Below are 19,468 nucleotides of genomic sequence, written 5' to 3'. Positions count from 1 at the left end.
CAAAGGGATGGAGGAAGACAAATTGCAATGCCATAATTTTGTTGCTGTAACCTGTAATTCTTTATCACCAACCCTCATTTGTTACATCTACAAATGGGCAATGCTTTCTTTGGACAGGGAACAGTTTTTCTACTTGCAGTGTAATAAACCCAGCAGTGTAGGTCCAGGAGAGACAAACAAGTGCTAAAGAGATGGAAATAAATAATTCAATCCAATTAGAATCCAGGAATCCTCTATTCAGACCAACAGGAATCAGTACATCTGAAAACAAAGATACTTCCCCAAAACCCACAGCTGTGAGGAAAAAAAAAGTTCAACTAAGAATTCCTGGAGCAGCATAGACAAAATTACAGTTTTATGCCTGTGGATTTGAGTGTCAAAATCCAGTGCTTAGCAGTTCCAAATGCCAAATGAGAAAATCTCTCACACTAAGGTTTTAATCACGAAATCTTTCTTCAGAAAAATGTAGCTCATTTCATTGTAGAATGCACCAAGCTATGGATTCAGTGTTTTGCTAGGTGTGAGAGCACACTAGAGCACAGCGGAATATTATGGAAAATATCAACTGTGATTTATTATTCGCTATTTCCCATATCATTGGAACATCAAGCAAAACTATCCTGAAGACAGTAAAACAGACAAAAGGAAGCACTTTGTTATATAACAGGCAGTTAATAGGCAGATTTCTTTACATCAGTATGTACAGATGGGATCAAAAGCTATTAAGAGGTCTAAGAGCATCCCCAGTTTGGGAAGAGCAAAGCTTCCTCCCCCTCGGAAGCTGTAGAGCGACACTGGAGCAAGGACAGCCTCACAGTTGTGTATTTTTCTCCTTCCCTACACAATTCTACGGAGCATTTTGAGACAAGGTATTGGAGCAGGTGAGTCTTTGGTCTGGCCATTTTTATTTTCCTACAACAAAAGTTCAACCTTTTCTGTTGCAGTAGCAGATCTATTGCACAGGCAACTGGAAGACACTAAACCTTAGGGGAATAAACTCCACTTGGAAAGATCTCTCTCAGCTACTGAGAGAGATGGAAATCTAACACAAACACTTCACAACACCCTCCCTTTTCAGTTTCTTCAGTAAGGGTGATAAAGGCCACCCTTTAAACTTTTCTTTGGAAGGTCTGGACAGCCTGGGAAAAAATAACAACTTAATTCCTCTAAACAAAAGAAAAAGCCAACTTGATATGGCAAGGGTGCTTCCCCCCCCCTCCAGGCTGGACTGAAATTCAGAGGAAAAAACCACTGGTCAGTGAATAAAGTGCTCTAGATGGTATGCAGAGGTGACCTCACAATTGGGGAATGTGGTTTAACAGTAGTTTTACAAAATGCTGTATATAGTCATGAGGTTTTGAGTTTTTCTCACTCCTCTTTCTGAAGCAGTAGTCCAAAAAAGGCTGTCTCTAGTGACCTGTATTAGAGACAGATGCCATGAATTCAAGCAGATATCAATTAATCTAGTAAGTAGCACACCGAAGCCTTAAGAAGAGGGACGCTACATATTGGCAGGAAAATGTTTCCTCCAGAAATTTTGCTGTAAATACAGAACACAATCCTGACCTGAACGAACCCTTGCAGTTACTGTGACTAAAAGTGCCCTCACAAAACTAACAAAAATCCAAACTGCTTTAGGGAAAATAGAGAATAGATGGAACCTTTAACAGGAAGAACAGCTGCAGAATCACCGAGATCAAAAAAGCCTTCCTGTTTACTCCATACATTGTTCTAGTGAATGCTCTTCTGCTAAGATAAATGCTTTTTTTTTTTCTTCCTTTGCTTCAAAGAGCAGCTGTTTGTCTGAAAAGGCTGCCCAACCAACATTCAAACTGCCACAGGTAAGCACCATGAGTCAGAGAACTCAATAAAGTTTGTCTCAAAGACAAAGTCCCAATTAATAGGACTGTCCTTCATCTTGTATCACCATAATTTAACTGAACACCAGCCCTAGATCAGGTTATTCATGGCTCTGAGAGAGCAGTGTTTTTTTCCAAATTGTTTGGTGAACAAGCTAAAGGAGAGCTCCAAGGCTGAACCATAAAATAGGTTTCCCTTTTCAACAGGACAAATCCTATCCTCTCCTCCTTGTTAATTCATCAAAATAGCAACACTTCACAAAATCACCTGAGCAAAGCTCCATGATGTTAAAACACAGCTTTGACTCCTATACAGATCAGAGTCCCTGACTCAAACAGTCCAGTGACACAACCACCTTTGGGAATTTCTGCCTTCAATGATGTAAAAAAAGGGTCACTAAAAAAGAGGATGAAAGGGGACAGGAGGAAGGCACCAAACATTTTGCAGCTGTACAGGACACAGCTCACAGTTTTGAGGTCTTCAAGGTTAACTCCTTTAAGGAACCAGGGGAAGATATTTCTAAGTAGGAATCAAAAGGTCTGAAAACAACCAGAATTATACAAACACATTCAATATGGAAATTTAAAACACTGTTTGTTGGCTTTTCAGTTTATTCTTTGATGAGCTGGAACAGATTGCACGGCAGACAAGGCAGAAACAGCACATATATGATCTCAGTTTTCTGTCCCTCCCTTTGTGGTCCTGATTCTCATTTCTTAGAGCAGGAGTGGGGCTGCAAGCTAGTGTTAGCAGTAGCATTTCTGCCTGTTTTCATTTCTGCTGTGAACAGGGAGAGAATCACATCAGCTTCTGTGTAATGTTAGAGTAAAGAGTATTTAATTAAAATTAATTTAACTGCTTGGTTTTCTCAAAAGCAAATAGAGAAAATCTCATCTCAGCCTCATAATTTAGTTCAAACATCCAAAACCTCAAAAACATCTTACAGCAACAACTGCTACATGACTCCTTCGTCAACATGTCACATCAGACAGAGCTGACATTAACCTTCCTGCTGCAAAGTAGCCTTCATCATGTTTTGTTTATTGCAATGGGCATCACACACCATCACCTGTCCCACCAGTCCTAGTCAGGTCTGGGGTCCTTTGGAGTACTTCTCCAGTGCAGATTCCTGAAGGAAACAGCATATCCTAAATTTATCAACCTAATCAAAACTTACCTTGTCCTTCAGTCCCAGAACAACTAAAATAAAGAGGTCTTTACTCATCAAAACTTACTACCAGGTTTTCAGTCTTAAGACTGGGAATGGAACAAGTAAAATAAGATACCCCTTGGATTATATTTAACAGGGTTCCTTCAGTCTCCTTCATTCCTCTCCTCTGCTAGATAGTTCTCAAGCACAGCAACAAGGTTTCTTCCATTCTTGCAGCAAAATGAAATATTGTTTTCTTACATAACAGATGCTAATCACAGCTGTTAAAAGTATGCCTTGGTTTTATTGCCCTTCCTCAGCACGCAAGAAGACTGTATGTGTTTGTTCTACTAAACTCTTTCCTGCCTTGATGACTTACTACATATTCTTAAAATTTATGTGTGGCAATCTTAGCAGAATGAGGCAGACAGCAAAGCTTTGATGTCTCTGGTCACATTATAGCAATGCAGCAGACAAAATTAGAGGCAGACTGAGTAGACTAAGTTGTCTCTTCCCATATGCTCCATTTACAAAACCTCCTCAGAGCCAGCTTATAAACTAAGGGCTGACAACTGAGCTGTGTCTGGATACCTGTTGGGGTTTTAGTTTAGTCTTAGTTTTTTTCCTGTTAAAGGAATTTTCTCCCATATGCATGTTGCTAGGGGACAAATAGCTGTACTTAAGAAAGACAAAAAGGGGGGTGGGGCGGGCCTAGCTACTCTTTTGTTTACACCTGGGTGTGGGGTCAGTTCGCTCTCAGCGTCTGGAGAGAGAAGCTGCAAAGAAAAGAGCTGCTGGTTCCTTTTTTTCGGCCGTTTTTCTTTCTGCTGGAAACAACGCCGGGATCCCAAAAACCGCTTTCCCTGCCCTGCTGGAGACCGGGCTGTGGCCGCCCTGCCCCGCTGCTGCTTCGAGCTTTCGCTGCGTTGTAGCCGTGCTCGTCCTGCCGGCCTGGACCTCCGGGGGGTTCCCCTTTTGGATACATCTCGTCTGCCACCCGGGATTGGTGTTTGTGCCTGCCGTTCCAGCCTGCCGTTCCCGAGAGCCCGGGATCGGCTGCCCAGGGGTTTGTGAAGCCTTTGTTCCATCCCTTCCCGGGATCCCAGGGCACCAGAGCCGCGGGTTTCCCGAGCTCGCTCCGGAGCGCCCCCTGCAGCCGCGGGGGAACCATCGCACCTGCCCTGCTCACCGGGAGCCGCCAGCGCCCCTGCCGGCTGCGAGCGGAACCGCACCCGAGGGGAAAGGGCCTGACAGCCGAGAAGGCTGGCACTGGGTTTGTGATTGTTCGCTGTTACTGCCATAGTTATTGCTGTTTGTTTGACTGGTTATATATATAATAGTAAAGAACTGTTATTCCTATTTCCCACATCTTTGCCTAAAGGCCCTTGATTTCAAAATTATAATAACTCAGAGGGAAAGGGGTTTTATCTGCCGCTTCAAGGGAGGCTTCTGCCTTCCTTAGCAGACACCTGTCTTTCAAAACCAAGACAATACCATAGCAAGTGTGTTCTTCAGAGTAAGTGACAAGGTTCAGAGGCAGGCTTGATAAACAGTATAATGTTCACCTGCTGGAATACACTTGATTTCCATTCAGTCTTCTGATGGGGGTTCCATACAACATTTTCAAGAGCACACAAAGAGGAAGTAGGTTTCTCTTTGGAGGTGGAACATTACTGCAAGAAGGACCAGGCAGGCACAGAAGAGTTGATGCTTGGTGGTCACACACACACCTTCAGGATTTTCAAGAGAGAAAGCTCTTGCATCAGTTTAAGGATAAGCTCACAACAGCTTTGATTCAATGCAGGCAATAACAAATCACCTGCTTCCAATGTGTGCTGGTGCTTTGTTTTTTATGACCAAGATCAAGAATAAAATGATGAACACCAGCGTTTTAACATAAACTTCTATCAAAACCCATGATTCCATAGAACATCTAGCAGTATTTCTAATCTCTTTAACTGAAGTTTTGGGAATAATCAATGCTTAGTTAGCCCAATTCATTCAATTTTTATAAGTTATTCAGGGAGCAGGAAGGTCTTTGTAGGAGGATATTCAGTAACGAGAAGCATTACAACCTCACCAGTGCAGAAGCTGGCCAAAACTGAAGTAATTTGTCTCTGAGTTTTAGAACAGATTTCTGAAGGAAGAATATGAAGTGTGGCTTTTAATGTGCCCTTCTCTCAAGAGGACAAAGCAACACAAGGACCCCCATGCCATTTATGAGCTATTAGAGATTCCCTGAATGGGGGTCTTGCTACTAAAGCCAATTCAGCCTTCTGTGAATGCAACAACTGTAAAAGTTTTGCTCAAACAACAGCAGTAGAACAACAATAGTGGAAATTGTTACTAGTTGTAACCATATCCACTCCCGGAAAACAAATAAATAAACATTTAATTAGGTTAATGCTACTGTGGTGAAGAACTACAGGCAAAGTAAGCATTCCACCTTACACCTACAGAGGAGGAAAAAGAACTGAGATTTCCCGGTTTTGTGCAACTAGTCTGGCTGATTAGAAGAGCACAAAATGTAAAAACTTAGTCCTAAAATGAACACATCAAAAAAGAAATCAATCTCACACATAGCAGGCACCTTCATGGATATCCACATGAAGAGCAAGCCCATCTCAAAAAAGGATTCTTTTTTTAATAAGCACAGTAACTGGAACTATAGGTATTACTTATTTTTTCTCTGTGAAAACTCATATTGGCAAATATGTGACTGTTCTCAGAATCAAAAATGGGTTGAAAAGCTTATGAGTCATTCCCTTTTGCTTTTAAAATACTTATACTTCAACTTTCTGCCAAGGATATGGAGAACCCCTAGTGTGTGAAGATTTATTAATAATGTCTAGTAGCCCAAAAAGCCCTTTGCTACTTCTTCAGAAATTCTTTTAAGAATCTTGTCCAGACATACCAATTCTAAAGCACATAAACTTAGGTATCTACTCCTTGATATTTTGTTGTTGATATTAAGGAGAGAATTTTTTTCTATCATCCAACCAGAACAAAACTCCGCATTTACTGCACACTTCTACCTTTCTATAAATACCTTATCACTGCCTCCCCTTACATTCTTGACAGAACTATTTTTCCATGAACATTTCTTTCTTATGAAATGGAACTTTTGGGGCAAACAGTATAAATCTGCTCTAAACAATGCCCAGCCATTCATATTTCTTGCTTTACGTGCTTTTCCCACATGGTTTGGTTCATAATTACTTCCAGCTTCAGGAAACTCGCCCTTTTAGAGGCACCAAACATAAGTTTTTGACTTTGTTTGCACTTAACAAATCAAGCAATGAATCAATTCTATCTAAGCTGCCAGCGATTCTGAATGCTACGGTCTTTTATCTTCTTCTTCATCAACTGAAACTGTGTCTAACACAGAAATCCCAAAGTTACATAATAAAGACTCCCATGAGAAATCCTTACCAGAATGCCAAAAGACCAAAATTGAAAACAAACTGAAATGAACTATGAAGAGCAAAACAAAAACAGGGATGGCAGTTACATCCCACCCAAATGTGGGAGAGGTTTGATGGATGAACAACAAACAGCCAGGTAACTGAATTGCTATAAATAGCTCAGGTTAATTTTCTTAAATATTTCAAGTGCTCAATCAGTACAGAATGGAAGAGATTGGGTAGAAGGAGAAGAATTAAAAGTCTGAAATGAAAGAGAAGTAAATAACCAATTGCCAGGAAAATACCAGTATGGTAAGCCTTGAAATAATGTTTCAGAAAAAGCATCAGGGCACTCTTGCATGCGATAGCCAGAATCCTTTAATGTAGCACATGAGAGACACTCTTAGTCTCGGCTATGCAGGACAGGACATCATTGGGACTTCTCACTTCTTTTCTTTTGTCCCTTGTTCAGGATTGCAGGAATACAAAAAGACAAATTGAAAAAAAAACCCAGTGCAGAAAGAAATCCCACAGCACCAGGCATGGGGAAACTCCAGCATTCCAACACGTTTACTGCTTATTTTTTCAGTGTTCAATGGCAAAGTACCACACAAAGACACAAACAGTTTCAAAGCAACCTCCCAGCCTAGAAAGAAAATGAGGGGAAGGGGCTCTGTTTCAGTTCTTCATTATTAAAGCTCTGAAGTAAAGACGTTTCAACAAACATAAGTAACCCAATCTGTGTGTTTCTCTAGCCCAAACTCCCTCCATTTTTATGGTCTTTTCAAAGTCTAGATCAAGTTTCATTTGAGTTTGCAGGGTGAAGGTTGTTATTTCTGGCTTTCCCACCCCCCCCAAGACTCAATTTCTTTGTCTTTTCTTTTTAACACAAAGTTGAAATCATCATGAATATTCACAAAAACTTTGTTGCACCTCCCAAATCTATTTTATAATAATGAAGAAATACGTAAATACACAACATCACAAGATGTCTAGCAAAATGCAAAGCCCACTGGAAAAAAATATTCCTCCTTTTAGTTAAGTCCTGCCTAAAGATTCCTAAAGTACATGATATAAAATATATACCAATATAAAATATGTACCATATAGTTAACAGAGTGTACTTGTACAATATGTTAGTATCATGTTATTGTGATCAACCATAGTGATCTTACAGCCATTTTTGTAATTGAGAGGGGCAACAATTTTTTGTTTTCCTATTTCTACCTTGAAAGAAAATTGTAAGACCCACTGTTTTGTTTAAGTGCAGAAAGATTCCATGAAACTCAAGTGTATCTTCTAACATTTGTTAAACTTTATGAGGGAGTGGTTCTTCCCCAAAGTCAAACCCTGGGAAGCTTTTCCCATCATTCATCAGCTGAGATTTTGACATCCAAGGTTTTCAACTGACTATGGCAGAAGGTGAAAAGATCTACCAAGTTCCTACGAGGAGCTTTTCTCTGGCTGTTGTTTAGAAGCATCAAATCCCCAATATAACTGAAGTTATGCTAAAGTCCCTTTGAAAGTAGATTCTGAAGGATGAGTTTGAAACAGGGGCAGAAGCAGTCATTAGCTTCCTTCTCACTGAGGAAATGGCACACCAGCAGAGCAGGAAGGAAAGCTGGCACAGAAGCAGCATTGTGCAACCGAGAAGCCCCCAAATCATTTGGATTATTACAAAAAAGGAACTTTCCATATGCTCAACACAAGTGAATCTACACTTGTAAACTGCCAAGGCAGACTCAAAGCAATCACTTAGGTGACTAAACCAAGCATTCAGAGAGTACTAAGTGACAGAAGCATGACCATGCAACCTTCAGCTTGGCCCACTTAATAAGCATTAAATACAGTCTATAACTAATTCCACGTTCATATGCTGATCCTTCTTTGGAAATCTCATTTAATTCAATGCAAACATAGATTCTGCTCAGGGAATGATTCAGAATTTGTAGTGAATGAGACTCTTGTTTCTAAGACCTGGCTAGCCTCAAAGAACTACTACAGTATAAATATTTAATAATAACAAAAGCATGCAACTTGTTGCCAAGCACAGATGTTATAAAGTGACTGCAAATCTTGGCATTTGGTGGCACCTAGTAATCCACTGGCTGAGTCACTAATGTGATTGATAGCCTTAAGTTGTTCAGGAACTTTTGCCCCCCAAGAATTAAAATCTGTGAATTGTATCATATTTTTTGTATAAGTGCTTTTCTCTACACAACCAGCAAATGTCGGATATTATCCTTAGAGGTTTTTAAAAGGCTCCTGCTGCTTGGGAAAACTCTTTAGCAGGGAGATGCAACTGGCCTGTTTCTATATTTAGGGCGTATTTTGTTTGGATATTCTAATTCTGGTAATGATGTTATGGTTGGTGCAAACATAACTAAAAGATAAACTCCTCTTGGAACAGATCTTTTTCACTAACCTGGTCCTGAGGAGACTTATGTCTTGTTTTGACTAAGGGAACAACTCATTCATAAACTGCATGGCCTACGGACATCCTCAGCTTTCCATTCACCCCGTATGTCATTAACAATCTCCACCTGGATACCATCTTGCCCTTTAAAAGCTGTTAGATTTTCAAAAGAAGAGCTATCCTAGTCACAGGCACCAAAAAGGAAGCATCTTCCATCTTAATATTCTCCTTTCCAGCAAGACTAGTCAAGACCTGTCATTTCCATGAAGAATCCATACAGTATCTTTAAGTGGCCATCCCCTTACAGCTGAGATTCTTGTCTGTATCAGCCTCCCTAATTACAGAAAGGCATTTATCAGACATACAGCTCCCACAGAAAACACTATTCACGTGCTTCTGACACAATTCCTTCCAAAGTGAACAAATCTGATTTCATTACCATTTCCATGAATTCAGAGAGAACAAAACCATTACATTCCTGTAACCACAGCAGACTGTACTATATCTGAACAACATGCCCTGGACATCTGCAGGGTAGAGGACATTAAAGTAGCAATGCATGAAAAAACTAAAGATGCAAAGGCAAATGGACACATTACTACTTATTTACGTCAAATGCTTTCCTTTGTATGACATTTAAAATGCAAGTCAGGGCAGTTAAGTTTTAATGCAGATCTACCTTTGTTGAAAATGTTGAGTCTTCCGGGCCATTAGTTTCAATGACATCAACTGACACAGCCAGCAACAGGTTTTGACCAAACGAAAGATTAAGAAAAAAAATCTGAAGAAAACTAATTGTTGCCCTAAGTGCTTCAAGTCACACAAGATTCTCACATGCTGTCAATTAAGTGAACCCTATAAAGTTATGATCTATGGCAAGATTCCACCAGAACGATTATATCACAACGACAGACATAATTCAATTATTCCTGCCAATAAAGTCATCAGTGCAGAACATATTAGTGCTTTCAACTCTAAGCAATTTTTTTTAAACCAGAAAGTGCTTCTATGATGGCACCATCTTGACTGAGTCACAGACAGTATTTTTAACCACTAAGTTCCATTGAATTCAGTCTGTACTTAGAAATTTGGTACCCTGACCACAAAAGGTGAACTTGTAGAATGGTAGCAAAGTCCTCTAGACTATCAGCCATTTTTCTTTCAAAATTTATTTCATATATTTTATGGTATTTTCAGCCATTTTCTGTCTTCCTTGCTATCAAAAAAAAAAACCCAAACCAAACAAAAACAAACCAACCAACACCAAACAAACAACAAAAAAAAAAAACAAAAAACAAAACAAAACCAACAAAAACACACACCAAAAAAAACCAAACAAAAAAAAAAACAAACAAACCCCAAGCCAGAATAATTTGGACCCGAAGTGAGCTCTGCAGGTCATCAGTTCTATTCTCAAAGCAGGATCAGCTTTAATTCTACAGAAGAAACAAATAAACAACAACAAAAACTAAAAAACAACCAAATAAAACCTAAAAAAGCTGCAGTTAAAAAAAAAATTATTTCACCTACATACTGTACTTACTTTCTTTTTTCCTTAAGTTAACTTACAGTACTTATTTTAAGCATGCTGATTTTGTTACAAGTCTTTCTAGAAGCTAACTTTAGGACTTTGGAAAATAAACATGCATATTTAGAGAACTATATAAATATATTTTTTTAAGTAGTTAACAAAATCTTTCTTTAATCAAACTAATGAAGAGTTTTTATCATGGGGAGGTTTTAAGAAAATAAATCCGTGTTCTGGAAGCCCTCCAGCAAGTAAAAACCTCACTTCGCCTCATACTGAAGAATAAGAAAAAACAGACCATGCTTTGGAGAGCTGTAATCAAATAGGTAAGTCAGCAAAGAAAAAAGAATGGAACAGAGGCTTGAGGGGAAGGAAGACTCAATGGGATTTGCTAAAAGCAAAATGAAAAGGACACTGCATGCAGAAGGAGAAGGAAGAGCAAGACTGAAGCAGTGGTTTGGACACAGCATGAACTGGGATGCCAACTGTGTGTGGACAGTCATCAGGCGTGTTCAATAAATTGGACATTACAAAATACACAAAAATAGCCTGGAAAAAAACAATCAGTCTGGTTAAAAATGTTAAAAAATTTTTTCCCTCTCCAACACCCAGACATTCACTCAACCGTTACTTACCCACTTCAAAATTTTGGATTAAATCTCTTTGCTTTGACTTCTGCATGCATAAATTGAAGGTAATGTATCATGTGAATCTCATCCCACAGTGTTGTATGGGTACACACACTATTGTCTCTAATTCACTACAATGTCCCAACACAAAAAATTCAACAAAGAAAATGGGTAACTCTGCCACCAGCATGGGTTCCAGACAGCATGCAACAAAAACTGCATAGAACACTACATTGAATGAGACCAGAAAGAAACCTTGAGTTATTCACGCAGTCAACGCTATCCTTCCTGACCACAGAAAAAGATACAGAGCCTTTGGAGGAAAGTAAACAAATAAATAATCAACATTCCTTCTTTCTCATACACATTCTACTACTTTTTGCCATATGTTACTATAACTGAGTTTATGTACCCAGCTGCTTCTGCAAAAGAAGCTCGTACCTAAAGACTTTCTCATCTCCTGCAAGCAGCAGTTCCCAGCACACCTGGGAGGATTTTATTCCATTATGGAAGCTCACAGGTTGCTCATCATCACTAAAGTGAATTGTTTCACCCGATAGGTACAATGAAATTTTCAAAACATTAAGAATGGGGTTTATATTGACATGACATATTGTGCAGGGGAGGTATTCTCAAAGCCACGAGATTGTGCCCTTTTAAGTAGAAGGCTTTTGATAGTGTTTTTTCTCCCAACACCAAAATTCCGTCAGGTTGCTGACCCCAGAAGCAGGGTCGCTACTGACCCCTAGTGTTCAGCAATTCAGGCTCAATTCGACTGACTTAAGGCAAAAAGCACGAGGAGCATCTTCATCCTTCAACTCTACATCATCCTTCTGACACAGCAAGTGGTCCCCTTGTGCTGAGCTTCTTTCCACTCTATTTTATCAATAAAAATAGTACTATCAATTTTTAAAGAAACAAGTAGAAAGGAAATATAAACTCCTAAGCATCCCAGCAAATTGTAGATTCACATTCCTTCTGCTTTCACACCTTTAATTCATTTTTCATTTGAAAGATTAAGAGAAGGATATCTAGAGCAGACTGACAGTCATGGCTTCAAGTGGGTATTTATAGTCTCTTGATCAGTTATTAAGGAATTAATGACAGGGAACCACAATCCAAGCTGGCCTGCAAAGCCTAGTGCAAGGAAAGGAGTTGTAATTGCCAGGCTGCTGCAGGACTTGGCTGTCCCAGGTAGAAGTGTAGAGTCCAGTGTGCCAGCTGCCTAGGTGACATAAAAGTTGCTTACAACAGAAAGCTGTAACTACAGAAATTAAGAAGAATCCTACTGTTCTACTTACAATTTTGAGTCCAGGTTCAGGAGAAAGCCCAGTTTGTCATATTCTGGAAAACAAAAGCAAAGGACACAGTATCATAAAAACTGCAAGTGTCTCCTCTGCAAAAGGCACCAAAACCAAACAGCAGCAACTCCTTATAGCAGCTGTAAATACAGATTATTGTTATTTCAAGGTATTTCTAAATTAACATTTCTCAATCTCCAGGAAATACCAGAGCAAGAGAACACATAGGTAATCATTAATTTAGAAATCACTAGAATTAATCAAGCTATTCAGAGCCATAAAAAGGAAGCATTACTGAAACCACTTATGCAGTGATAAACAAAGCTTTCCTGCTTGCTGTACAAATAATTTTGCCACTAAACTGTATGACAAACATTCCTCCTAAGTTCTGATGTGTAGAGCTCTGAAATTTTTCTTCACTCCTTGTCTATTCCAACCCACAACTTCATAATCAAGCAGCTCTTCTTCAAGAGAAATTGACTCACGGTGGCAAAAATGCTTCAAGTTCAGGTGCTGTTGTTCAATAGGAAACTGCAAAGTCAGTTTATGTGACAAACAAGGGAGAGCTACAGAAACAAAGCTATCACTCAGAACATCTGTAACTCCTGTATAAAGTAAGCTTTTTATTCAGCCTCTCTGAATATGTTATGATCTTGTAAATCAAACACTTGATACAAAAAAAGAAAGCTAGAATTCATATGAGATATACAAGAAAAAGGTGTAGTGTCCATCTTGAGCTGGGTTAAGCTCAGGGGCCTCCTCACACTGAGGATCCCTGGGTCTCACTGCTATACAATAAAAAAATAAAATAATACAACAGAGAAGTAGAAGATAACCCAATCAGAGATTAAAAGAAAAATTAAAAACAAAAATGAAAAAGAAGAAAAAAATTCTCATAAGCTTTTAGAAAGAGCTCATTGGAAATACAAGATTACTTTACTCATGAGACACTCCTAGAATTTCTGGTGCAGTAGTTTACCTCAGAAGATCACAAGCTTTTCACACTCTCATTTACCGGCAGAACAGGAAAGCCTAAACACGTACCTCAGACACAATGATTGCACCAGATAGGTCAATGTAAACTGTGCCATTGGTTTCAATCCCATTAAGATTTAATTCCTGGGCTAAGGGAAGTATTCTATTTGACATCACTTAGGTAACAGAAGCTGCAGAACACGTGCACACAAGTATTGGCACATACTGTCTGTTCCCTGCCAGCACCCGAGTGCCACCCACCATCCCCATTCCACCTGTGCATCTCTCCTCCACTTTCCACATACTGACAGTTCTGTTTCCCCCATGTGCTGCTTTCCTCACAATTTGTTCCCAGTTTATTCCTCCTACAATGAATTATGTCCTGTACAACCTCACCTCCTCTGCCTGTAGGATTGTGCATAGGAAAGTATCCATTCTGGAAAAAGAAACATGCCTTCAATTTTTATTAACCCTTCTGATTCCCAAAACCAACATCTGTACTGAGCAAACAGCAACGAAGATTATTGTTTTTTAAAATCATTCTTTTTGTTAAGACCCATCTGTCATCAGTCTTATTTCATTCAAACCAACATTCCCTTCTTCCCAACAGGAGATACAAAAAGAGGAAATGCAATAAGAGATGTATCACCTCATAACTACAACAACATCCTGGACTTTCTACTAACTCAGCACTTTACAGCCAAAGCATCAGAACACAGACATGAGCTAAACTCTAAGGACAGACCTCCATTGCAACATTTCACAAGATTTACCTTCTCTTTGTCACAAGTGTTTCACCTCCCCCAGGTTTAAAGTTTTGATGTTCACTGATCATTACTGACAGAGACATAAAGTAATTTTGTGAAATTATATGTCAACTACCTTGCAACAGGAGCTTTCAAAAAAAAAAAAAGTATTACAAAACAAAAAACCATTTCTGGTTTCAAACCAGAAGCACAGGTGAGTTCTTGATTTTCAGTAGGGTGTAACTACGGTTTCAGGCTGTAACATCAGACCAGAAGCATCTACACCCCTTCCTCTCGCTGGCAGGTACTGCCAGGCAGAGAAATGCTGCTCTCACCATGGGCCATCTCACACTCACTGGCACTTTTGGAAGTCAGCATTACTTTTAGCTTGGAAATGAGTCTCTATCACATGCTGCTCCCCCAGGAAAGACACTAGGAGTCTCTAAAATAACAGATTCAAAGTTACCTTCCTTTTTTGTTAAAATCAGAGTCTTGTTACAGTCTTCCAGTGTCATTTAGCTGTATCACGATGAATACAGGGGCCAAAAGTCAGCTCACATGCTGGCTGGAAGCAGCCTGGATTCACAAAAGACAGATAAAGCCCCAAATACCTGAAGAAAGCCAAACACACAGAGCCAAGCTGCAGTAAAAAGTAATCCTTGTCCAGAGTTACATATTTATATTAAAACAAGATGAAAAACAGACCCACTGAATCAAAGTACAACTGAATGAATCTAAAACACTGTTTGGTCAGGGTGTGAGGATTACAGGAGAGGGACCGAGATGATCACACAGCTCAAGAAAGGGGCAAACCCATTCCTACCCTTTCCTACATTGAAAATAGAGGTGTCAATAGCCTGCCTTGGCACTCACGACACCTCTCTGTGCCCTTACAGTTTGCTTTCTCCTCCCATCATCTTAGTTTGAAGCCTTACCAAGTTAACCACTTGATATACAGAAATATTTCTCCTCTTTTTCATTCTGTGAGATAAACAAGTGCTAGAACATTAGAGAAAACAGAACAAAATAGTTAGAGAGAACAACGTAAAAAGACTCCAGTTTCTCCACCAAAAACTAGCTTGGACCAGCTGGCCATGTTAACTGTGGTTTGATGCTGGCTTCCACAAACATCATCATGATGACACTCCCCCAACACCCCAATCATTAGGGTGTCTCTGCACTGAAGGACAATGCAGAGCCACCAACAGGTACAGTCCTGGAGAACTCCCTTCACATTTAAGCATGTTGGTAGGTCTGATCCAGCCCAGGCCATGTCCAACCCACCAATTTCCAGACAAGACACATCTATGGCTGTGTGGCACAGGATCTATTTTTAAAGCAAAAAATGAGTAAAGGTAATAAAGAATTTAGTTTGCATCCACTGGAAGAACATAATGGAATAATCTGAACAAGGCTTTATGTTATCAGCCCACAAAAGACTGAAAGGCCCATGAAAGATAAAAGGGCCATTATTAAAAGGGCACAAGGCAATCTAAAGATCACATTCACCTGTGCTAAGGAGCTACAGATCTCAGATGACAATGTGGTACAGCAGTGCACAGAAATGAACAAACATGGGAAATGAAGTTTCATTGTGCCCCATAAGAACAAGAGGTCATCTTAGGTCAAAAACAAAATGCAGTTCTACACTTCCAGGAAGATCAGAACTGAATAAGAATCTAAGAACTGACAACAATTTCATAATAAAGCATGTAATTGGGATTACATGAACAGAAATAGAGCCAAGCATAGCAATTTCTATAAATTATGCAAATCCTGTGCCAAATTCAACGTTGGCATTAGCATGGAAATTTCTCCGAAGAATCCAACAGAGATCCAGCTACCAGGCTGCAAGTGAGAGATGCATTGTCTCATGTCTGTAAACTCCATGCAGACCACCCAGGAAGCCATAAAGCCCAGTGCACAGTATCTAGCAAGTATTCAAGTTGTCTTTTGCATCTGCAGCTAATATAGCTATATAGAAGTAAAATGGGCAAAATTTCCCCCTTATGCTTATAATCTGAAATCAACAATCCAGGAATTAACTTGGCATAGTGGTTTTATCCTTTCAAACTACCCGTAACAAATTTCACTGATACTTGAGTACTAACCTTTTTAGCAGCCAGCTACTTAGAAATACAGTACAAATAACTTTGCCCGCAAAAATAGAAAATTCAACTTTTTTTTAAAGACAGGCTATATGCAGTTCTAGTTCTGTGTTTAACTGGTAATTCCAAGTACAGGAGGGAAGGTAGAAGATCCAATTTCGCTATTTTATTCAAAATGTTTGTGTTTGTCAAAGAAATCAGTATGATTCTCAGGAGACAGAAGTCCTAACAGGAATGCTCAGACCACCCTGATACATTTCATCCTGTCCAGTGCAGTTTGGTCTCTGCAGAACTGAGGCTCCAATTGAGCCAAGCCTTGGTCACTATTCACATGCAAGTTCTACATCTGTGGGAAAGGCCACAGGTAAAATGACTTACTCTGCAATGAAAAAGGCCAAACACATCACGTTCACCTTGGACTAAGAAAACACATATGGACAGTTATAAAAGTTCAGCCGATGTAAAGTAATTCTGCTAGAACTCAAGAGACAAGAAAGAATTAATGAAAAAAAGTCATGTTAAATGGATCAACTGAAAAGGACAAAAGAAAGCTTTTATTCCAGGGTTAAAAAAATACCAGTCAGGATTACTGAGCAACAATCAAAGTACTGGATAAACAAAGACTTCATGTTGCATCCTTTCCTTAGGATTTTCACTTTAACCTCTTCAGTGATTGAATTTACTAATGAAAGCATTATCTTCTATTTAAACAACCAGGGAATAAAGAAGACTGCAAAGTCAAGTTCAGAAGTGGTAGAGCTGAGGCCACCCGAGCTTCTCAGCACAGTCCTGCATGGACTGCACACAGGTCTGTGTTTCAGTTTCCTCCTCACCCCCACTTATGCTTTTGCATACACATTTACCCACCTTTTTCTCCAGGCTGCCAAGTGACACCAAGGAAAACACCAAGAAAACTGGTAAGACAAAGCGCAGTCCCCGGTGCCTTTCCCTGCTCTGTACACAGAAGAAGGAGAAGTGGACCTGTAAAGCTAAGTGCTCAGCCCTTGCAGCCCAGCACCAGAAGATTACCTCACCAATCTACATCTACACATCCTAATAAAACTATAGCAACCTCCAATGGTAGAAGAGCAACTGACTGCTTTCAGCTGAATTTAGGAAAGACTCCGATAGAAAGATGAAAAATTTTCCTCCTATGATCTGCATATACCCTTTTGCTTTTCCCAGGAAGTAATCTCTTTCAAGGCAGACTACAGCCTTTGCTAAAAGTTGTTTCATTTACTGCCATGAATCCACTTGGCAAATGGAATTAATGCTGCCCTACTGAGTCTCCCAACATACTCTTTATTCTATAAATTGTATCGTATTTCCTAATAAAAGTCAAGAACAATATTAACAAAACAGTAATTTATATTGGCTTTTAATGACTTAAAAGATGTGCTGATTTGATGCAGAGGGATGTCACATGATAGAGAAAAGTCACATTGAAATACTTTTAATTTGAGGTACTCATTAAGCCACTTCTTGACATCTGCACCTCAATTCATTCACAGCTGTATTTCCAACTGGAGGAATAGAGCATTAATAAGAAGACAGATGATGATACTGAACACGCTGGCAAAGTCACATAAGGACTATGAAACTGCTTCATGACAGTCACTGGCAAAGATTCAAGCAGCTCCCACAGTCTACACTCAGAAAAATATAGAATGAAGTAGAACTTCATTAGCCAAAAATGAAAATGGAAAAGCATTTTTGTCAAATAAAGCCCCACTAAAACCAGCCGAGAAAAAAATATATTTCCCCCTTTTTTTTTTCCCTGCCTTCCAGGAATGCAGAAATATACAGCACAGTAAGTTCATCTCTCCTTTCCCATCATTACCACAGTGCTAAGACAGAAATGCAATTTGGGTGAAAAAACCCAATACACTAGAACAACATCGGCTCCAAACATAAACTGAAGTTGCTTTTCTCAAACCAAGAATATTTACAGTTAATTACCACTGACATGGAAATCCAGGAAATATGAGAGCTTGCAACTGTAGCCATCAGTACTATCAGAGTATCATTAAGAAATCAAATAAACATCAAGGAATCTTCTGCAAGTCACAATATTTTTCTCCTATGCTAGGAATCTATCGCTATTCTACCCATTTGATACCTCATTCAATTGCATTTCTATGCCTGGTCTCCATCCATACCACTCTCCATCCAAAACACAGGCAAGCAGTCACCAAATTCACTCTGGAGTTGTATTCAGCAGGACAGACAGGGTTATTCTCATCCTTCACAAAATGGTTATCTGAGCACCCAGCAGCTGAATGAAACAGAAAGTTTCCTTCATAGTTCTCACAGCTTCTCCCCAAATGGTTATGGACTTTGACTTAATGAATCACTAACAGCAAACTTCTAAATAAGCACAGATTTAAATTCTCAGATGATTATTCCTCCATCAGTGTGAACTCAGCATGTGGAACCATGGTCTTACATGTGGGCTTTCACAAGCACATGAACTGCAGCAGATATGCTACTCTAAACCAAAGTTTAGAAATCCAAAAGAGTTAATACATGCAAACAATTTGAGCAAGACCTAGATAACACTTGGTTGCTTGTAATGTTGGAACTATCACCTTTTAAATCTGCAGTGAGAACATCTGCTGTGAATCAGTGGTCAGTACTGCAATCAAACACGTCTAACAAGAGCATAAGCCTACAGCCCAAAGGTATTCAGTACTTTCAGCAAGCACGGTAGCATCTGGGAAAGTTGAACATTCAATGCATTCCTACCCAAGCCTTAGAGAAGAAAAATTTAGCTTGCTGTCAGACATAGGAGGTAGGAAAAAGTCTTGAACAAAAATAGCAGGGGTATAAATCTGACTTTCAAGGTCCAATGTTTGACTTGGTAGCAACAAAGTAAAACAAAGCAACTAGAGAGGAAAGAAAAAAATGAAAGGAACACTAGCTGTCTATGGCAAGTGAATGAAATCTAGGTCTCCTCAAACACTCTGTGTCCTGATTGTTTCCCCAAGTTCAGAGCATGACACCCCTCTTTCTGAAATGGTTTCAACTGAAACACTGGCCTAGACATCACATCAAACACTTATCTCAGCTGCTCAAGCTTTATCTTTCAATGGAATGGACAGCCATGAAGAGAATTACAAAAACATCTGGACTTGTGAAGGCTAGACCACAGCATGAATCTCACAGTTCAGCCTCACTCAAAGCACATTTGGCTTGCATGTCCTCTACCCAATAATCTCCTCTGAAGCATTACATTAAAGCTCCATACCCAGATGAACTTCTGAACACTCAGTTCAGAAAGTTTATCCAGAAAAACCTAGACAGTGTCATTAATATGAGTTGCATAAGGACAGATTTCCAGCATTCTGAAAA

The 19,468-nt window shown here is 39.5% G+C and overlaps 1 protein-coding gene across 9 annotated transcripts in view; it reads right to left on the bottom strand.

Moving 5' to 3' along the window:
* Positions 1 to 19,468, bottom strand: part of ST3GAL3 (ST3 beta-galactoside alpha-2,3-sialyltransferase 3) — a 189,868-nt gene that overhangs the window by 117,686 nt on the left and 52,714 nt on the right. For all 9 annotated transcript variants that reach the window (XM_048312278.1, XM_048312276.1, XM_048312274.1 and 6 more), the window contains one exon: positions 12,289 to 12,331. In XM_048312278.1, coding sequence (XP_048168235.1) covers positions 12,289 to 12,331 — 43 coding nt within the window. The remainder of the gene's footprint in view (positions 1 to 12,288; positions 12,332 to 19,468) is intronic.

The sequence above is a fragment of the Corvus hawaiiensis genome, chromosome 9, assembly GCF_020740725.1.
Source record: "Corvus hawaiiensis isolate bCorHaw1 chromosome 9, bCorHaw1.pri.cur, whole genome shotgun sequence".
Lineage (NCBI taxonomy): Eukaryota > Metazoa > Chordata > Aves > Passeriformes > Corvidae > Corvus > Corvus hawaiiensis.
The sequence above is the reverse complement of the archived record's forward strand: the minus strand, read 5'-3'. Positions and strand labels throughout refer to the sequence as shown.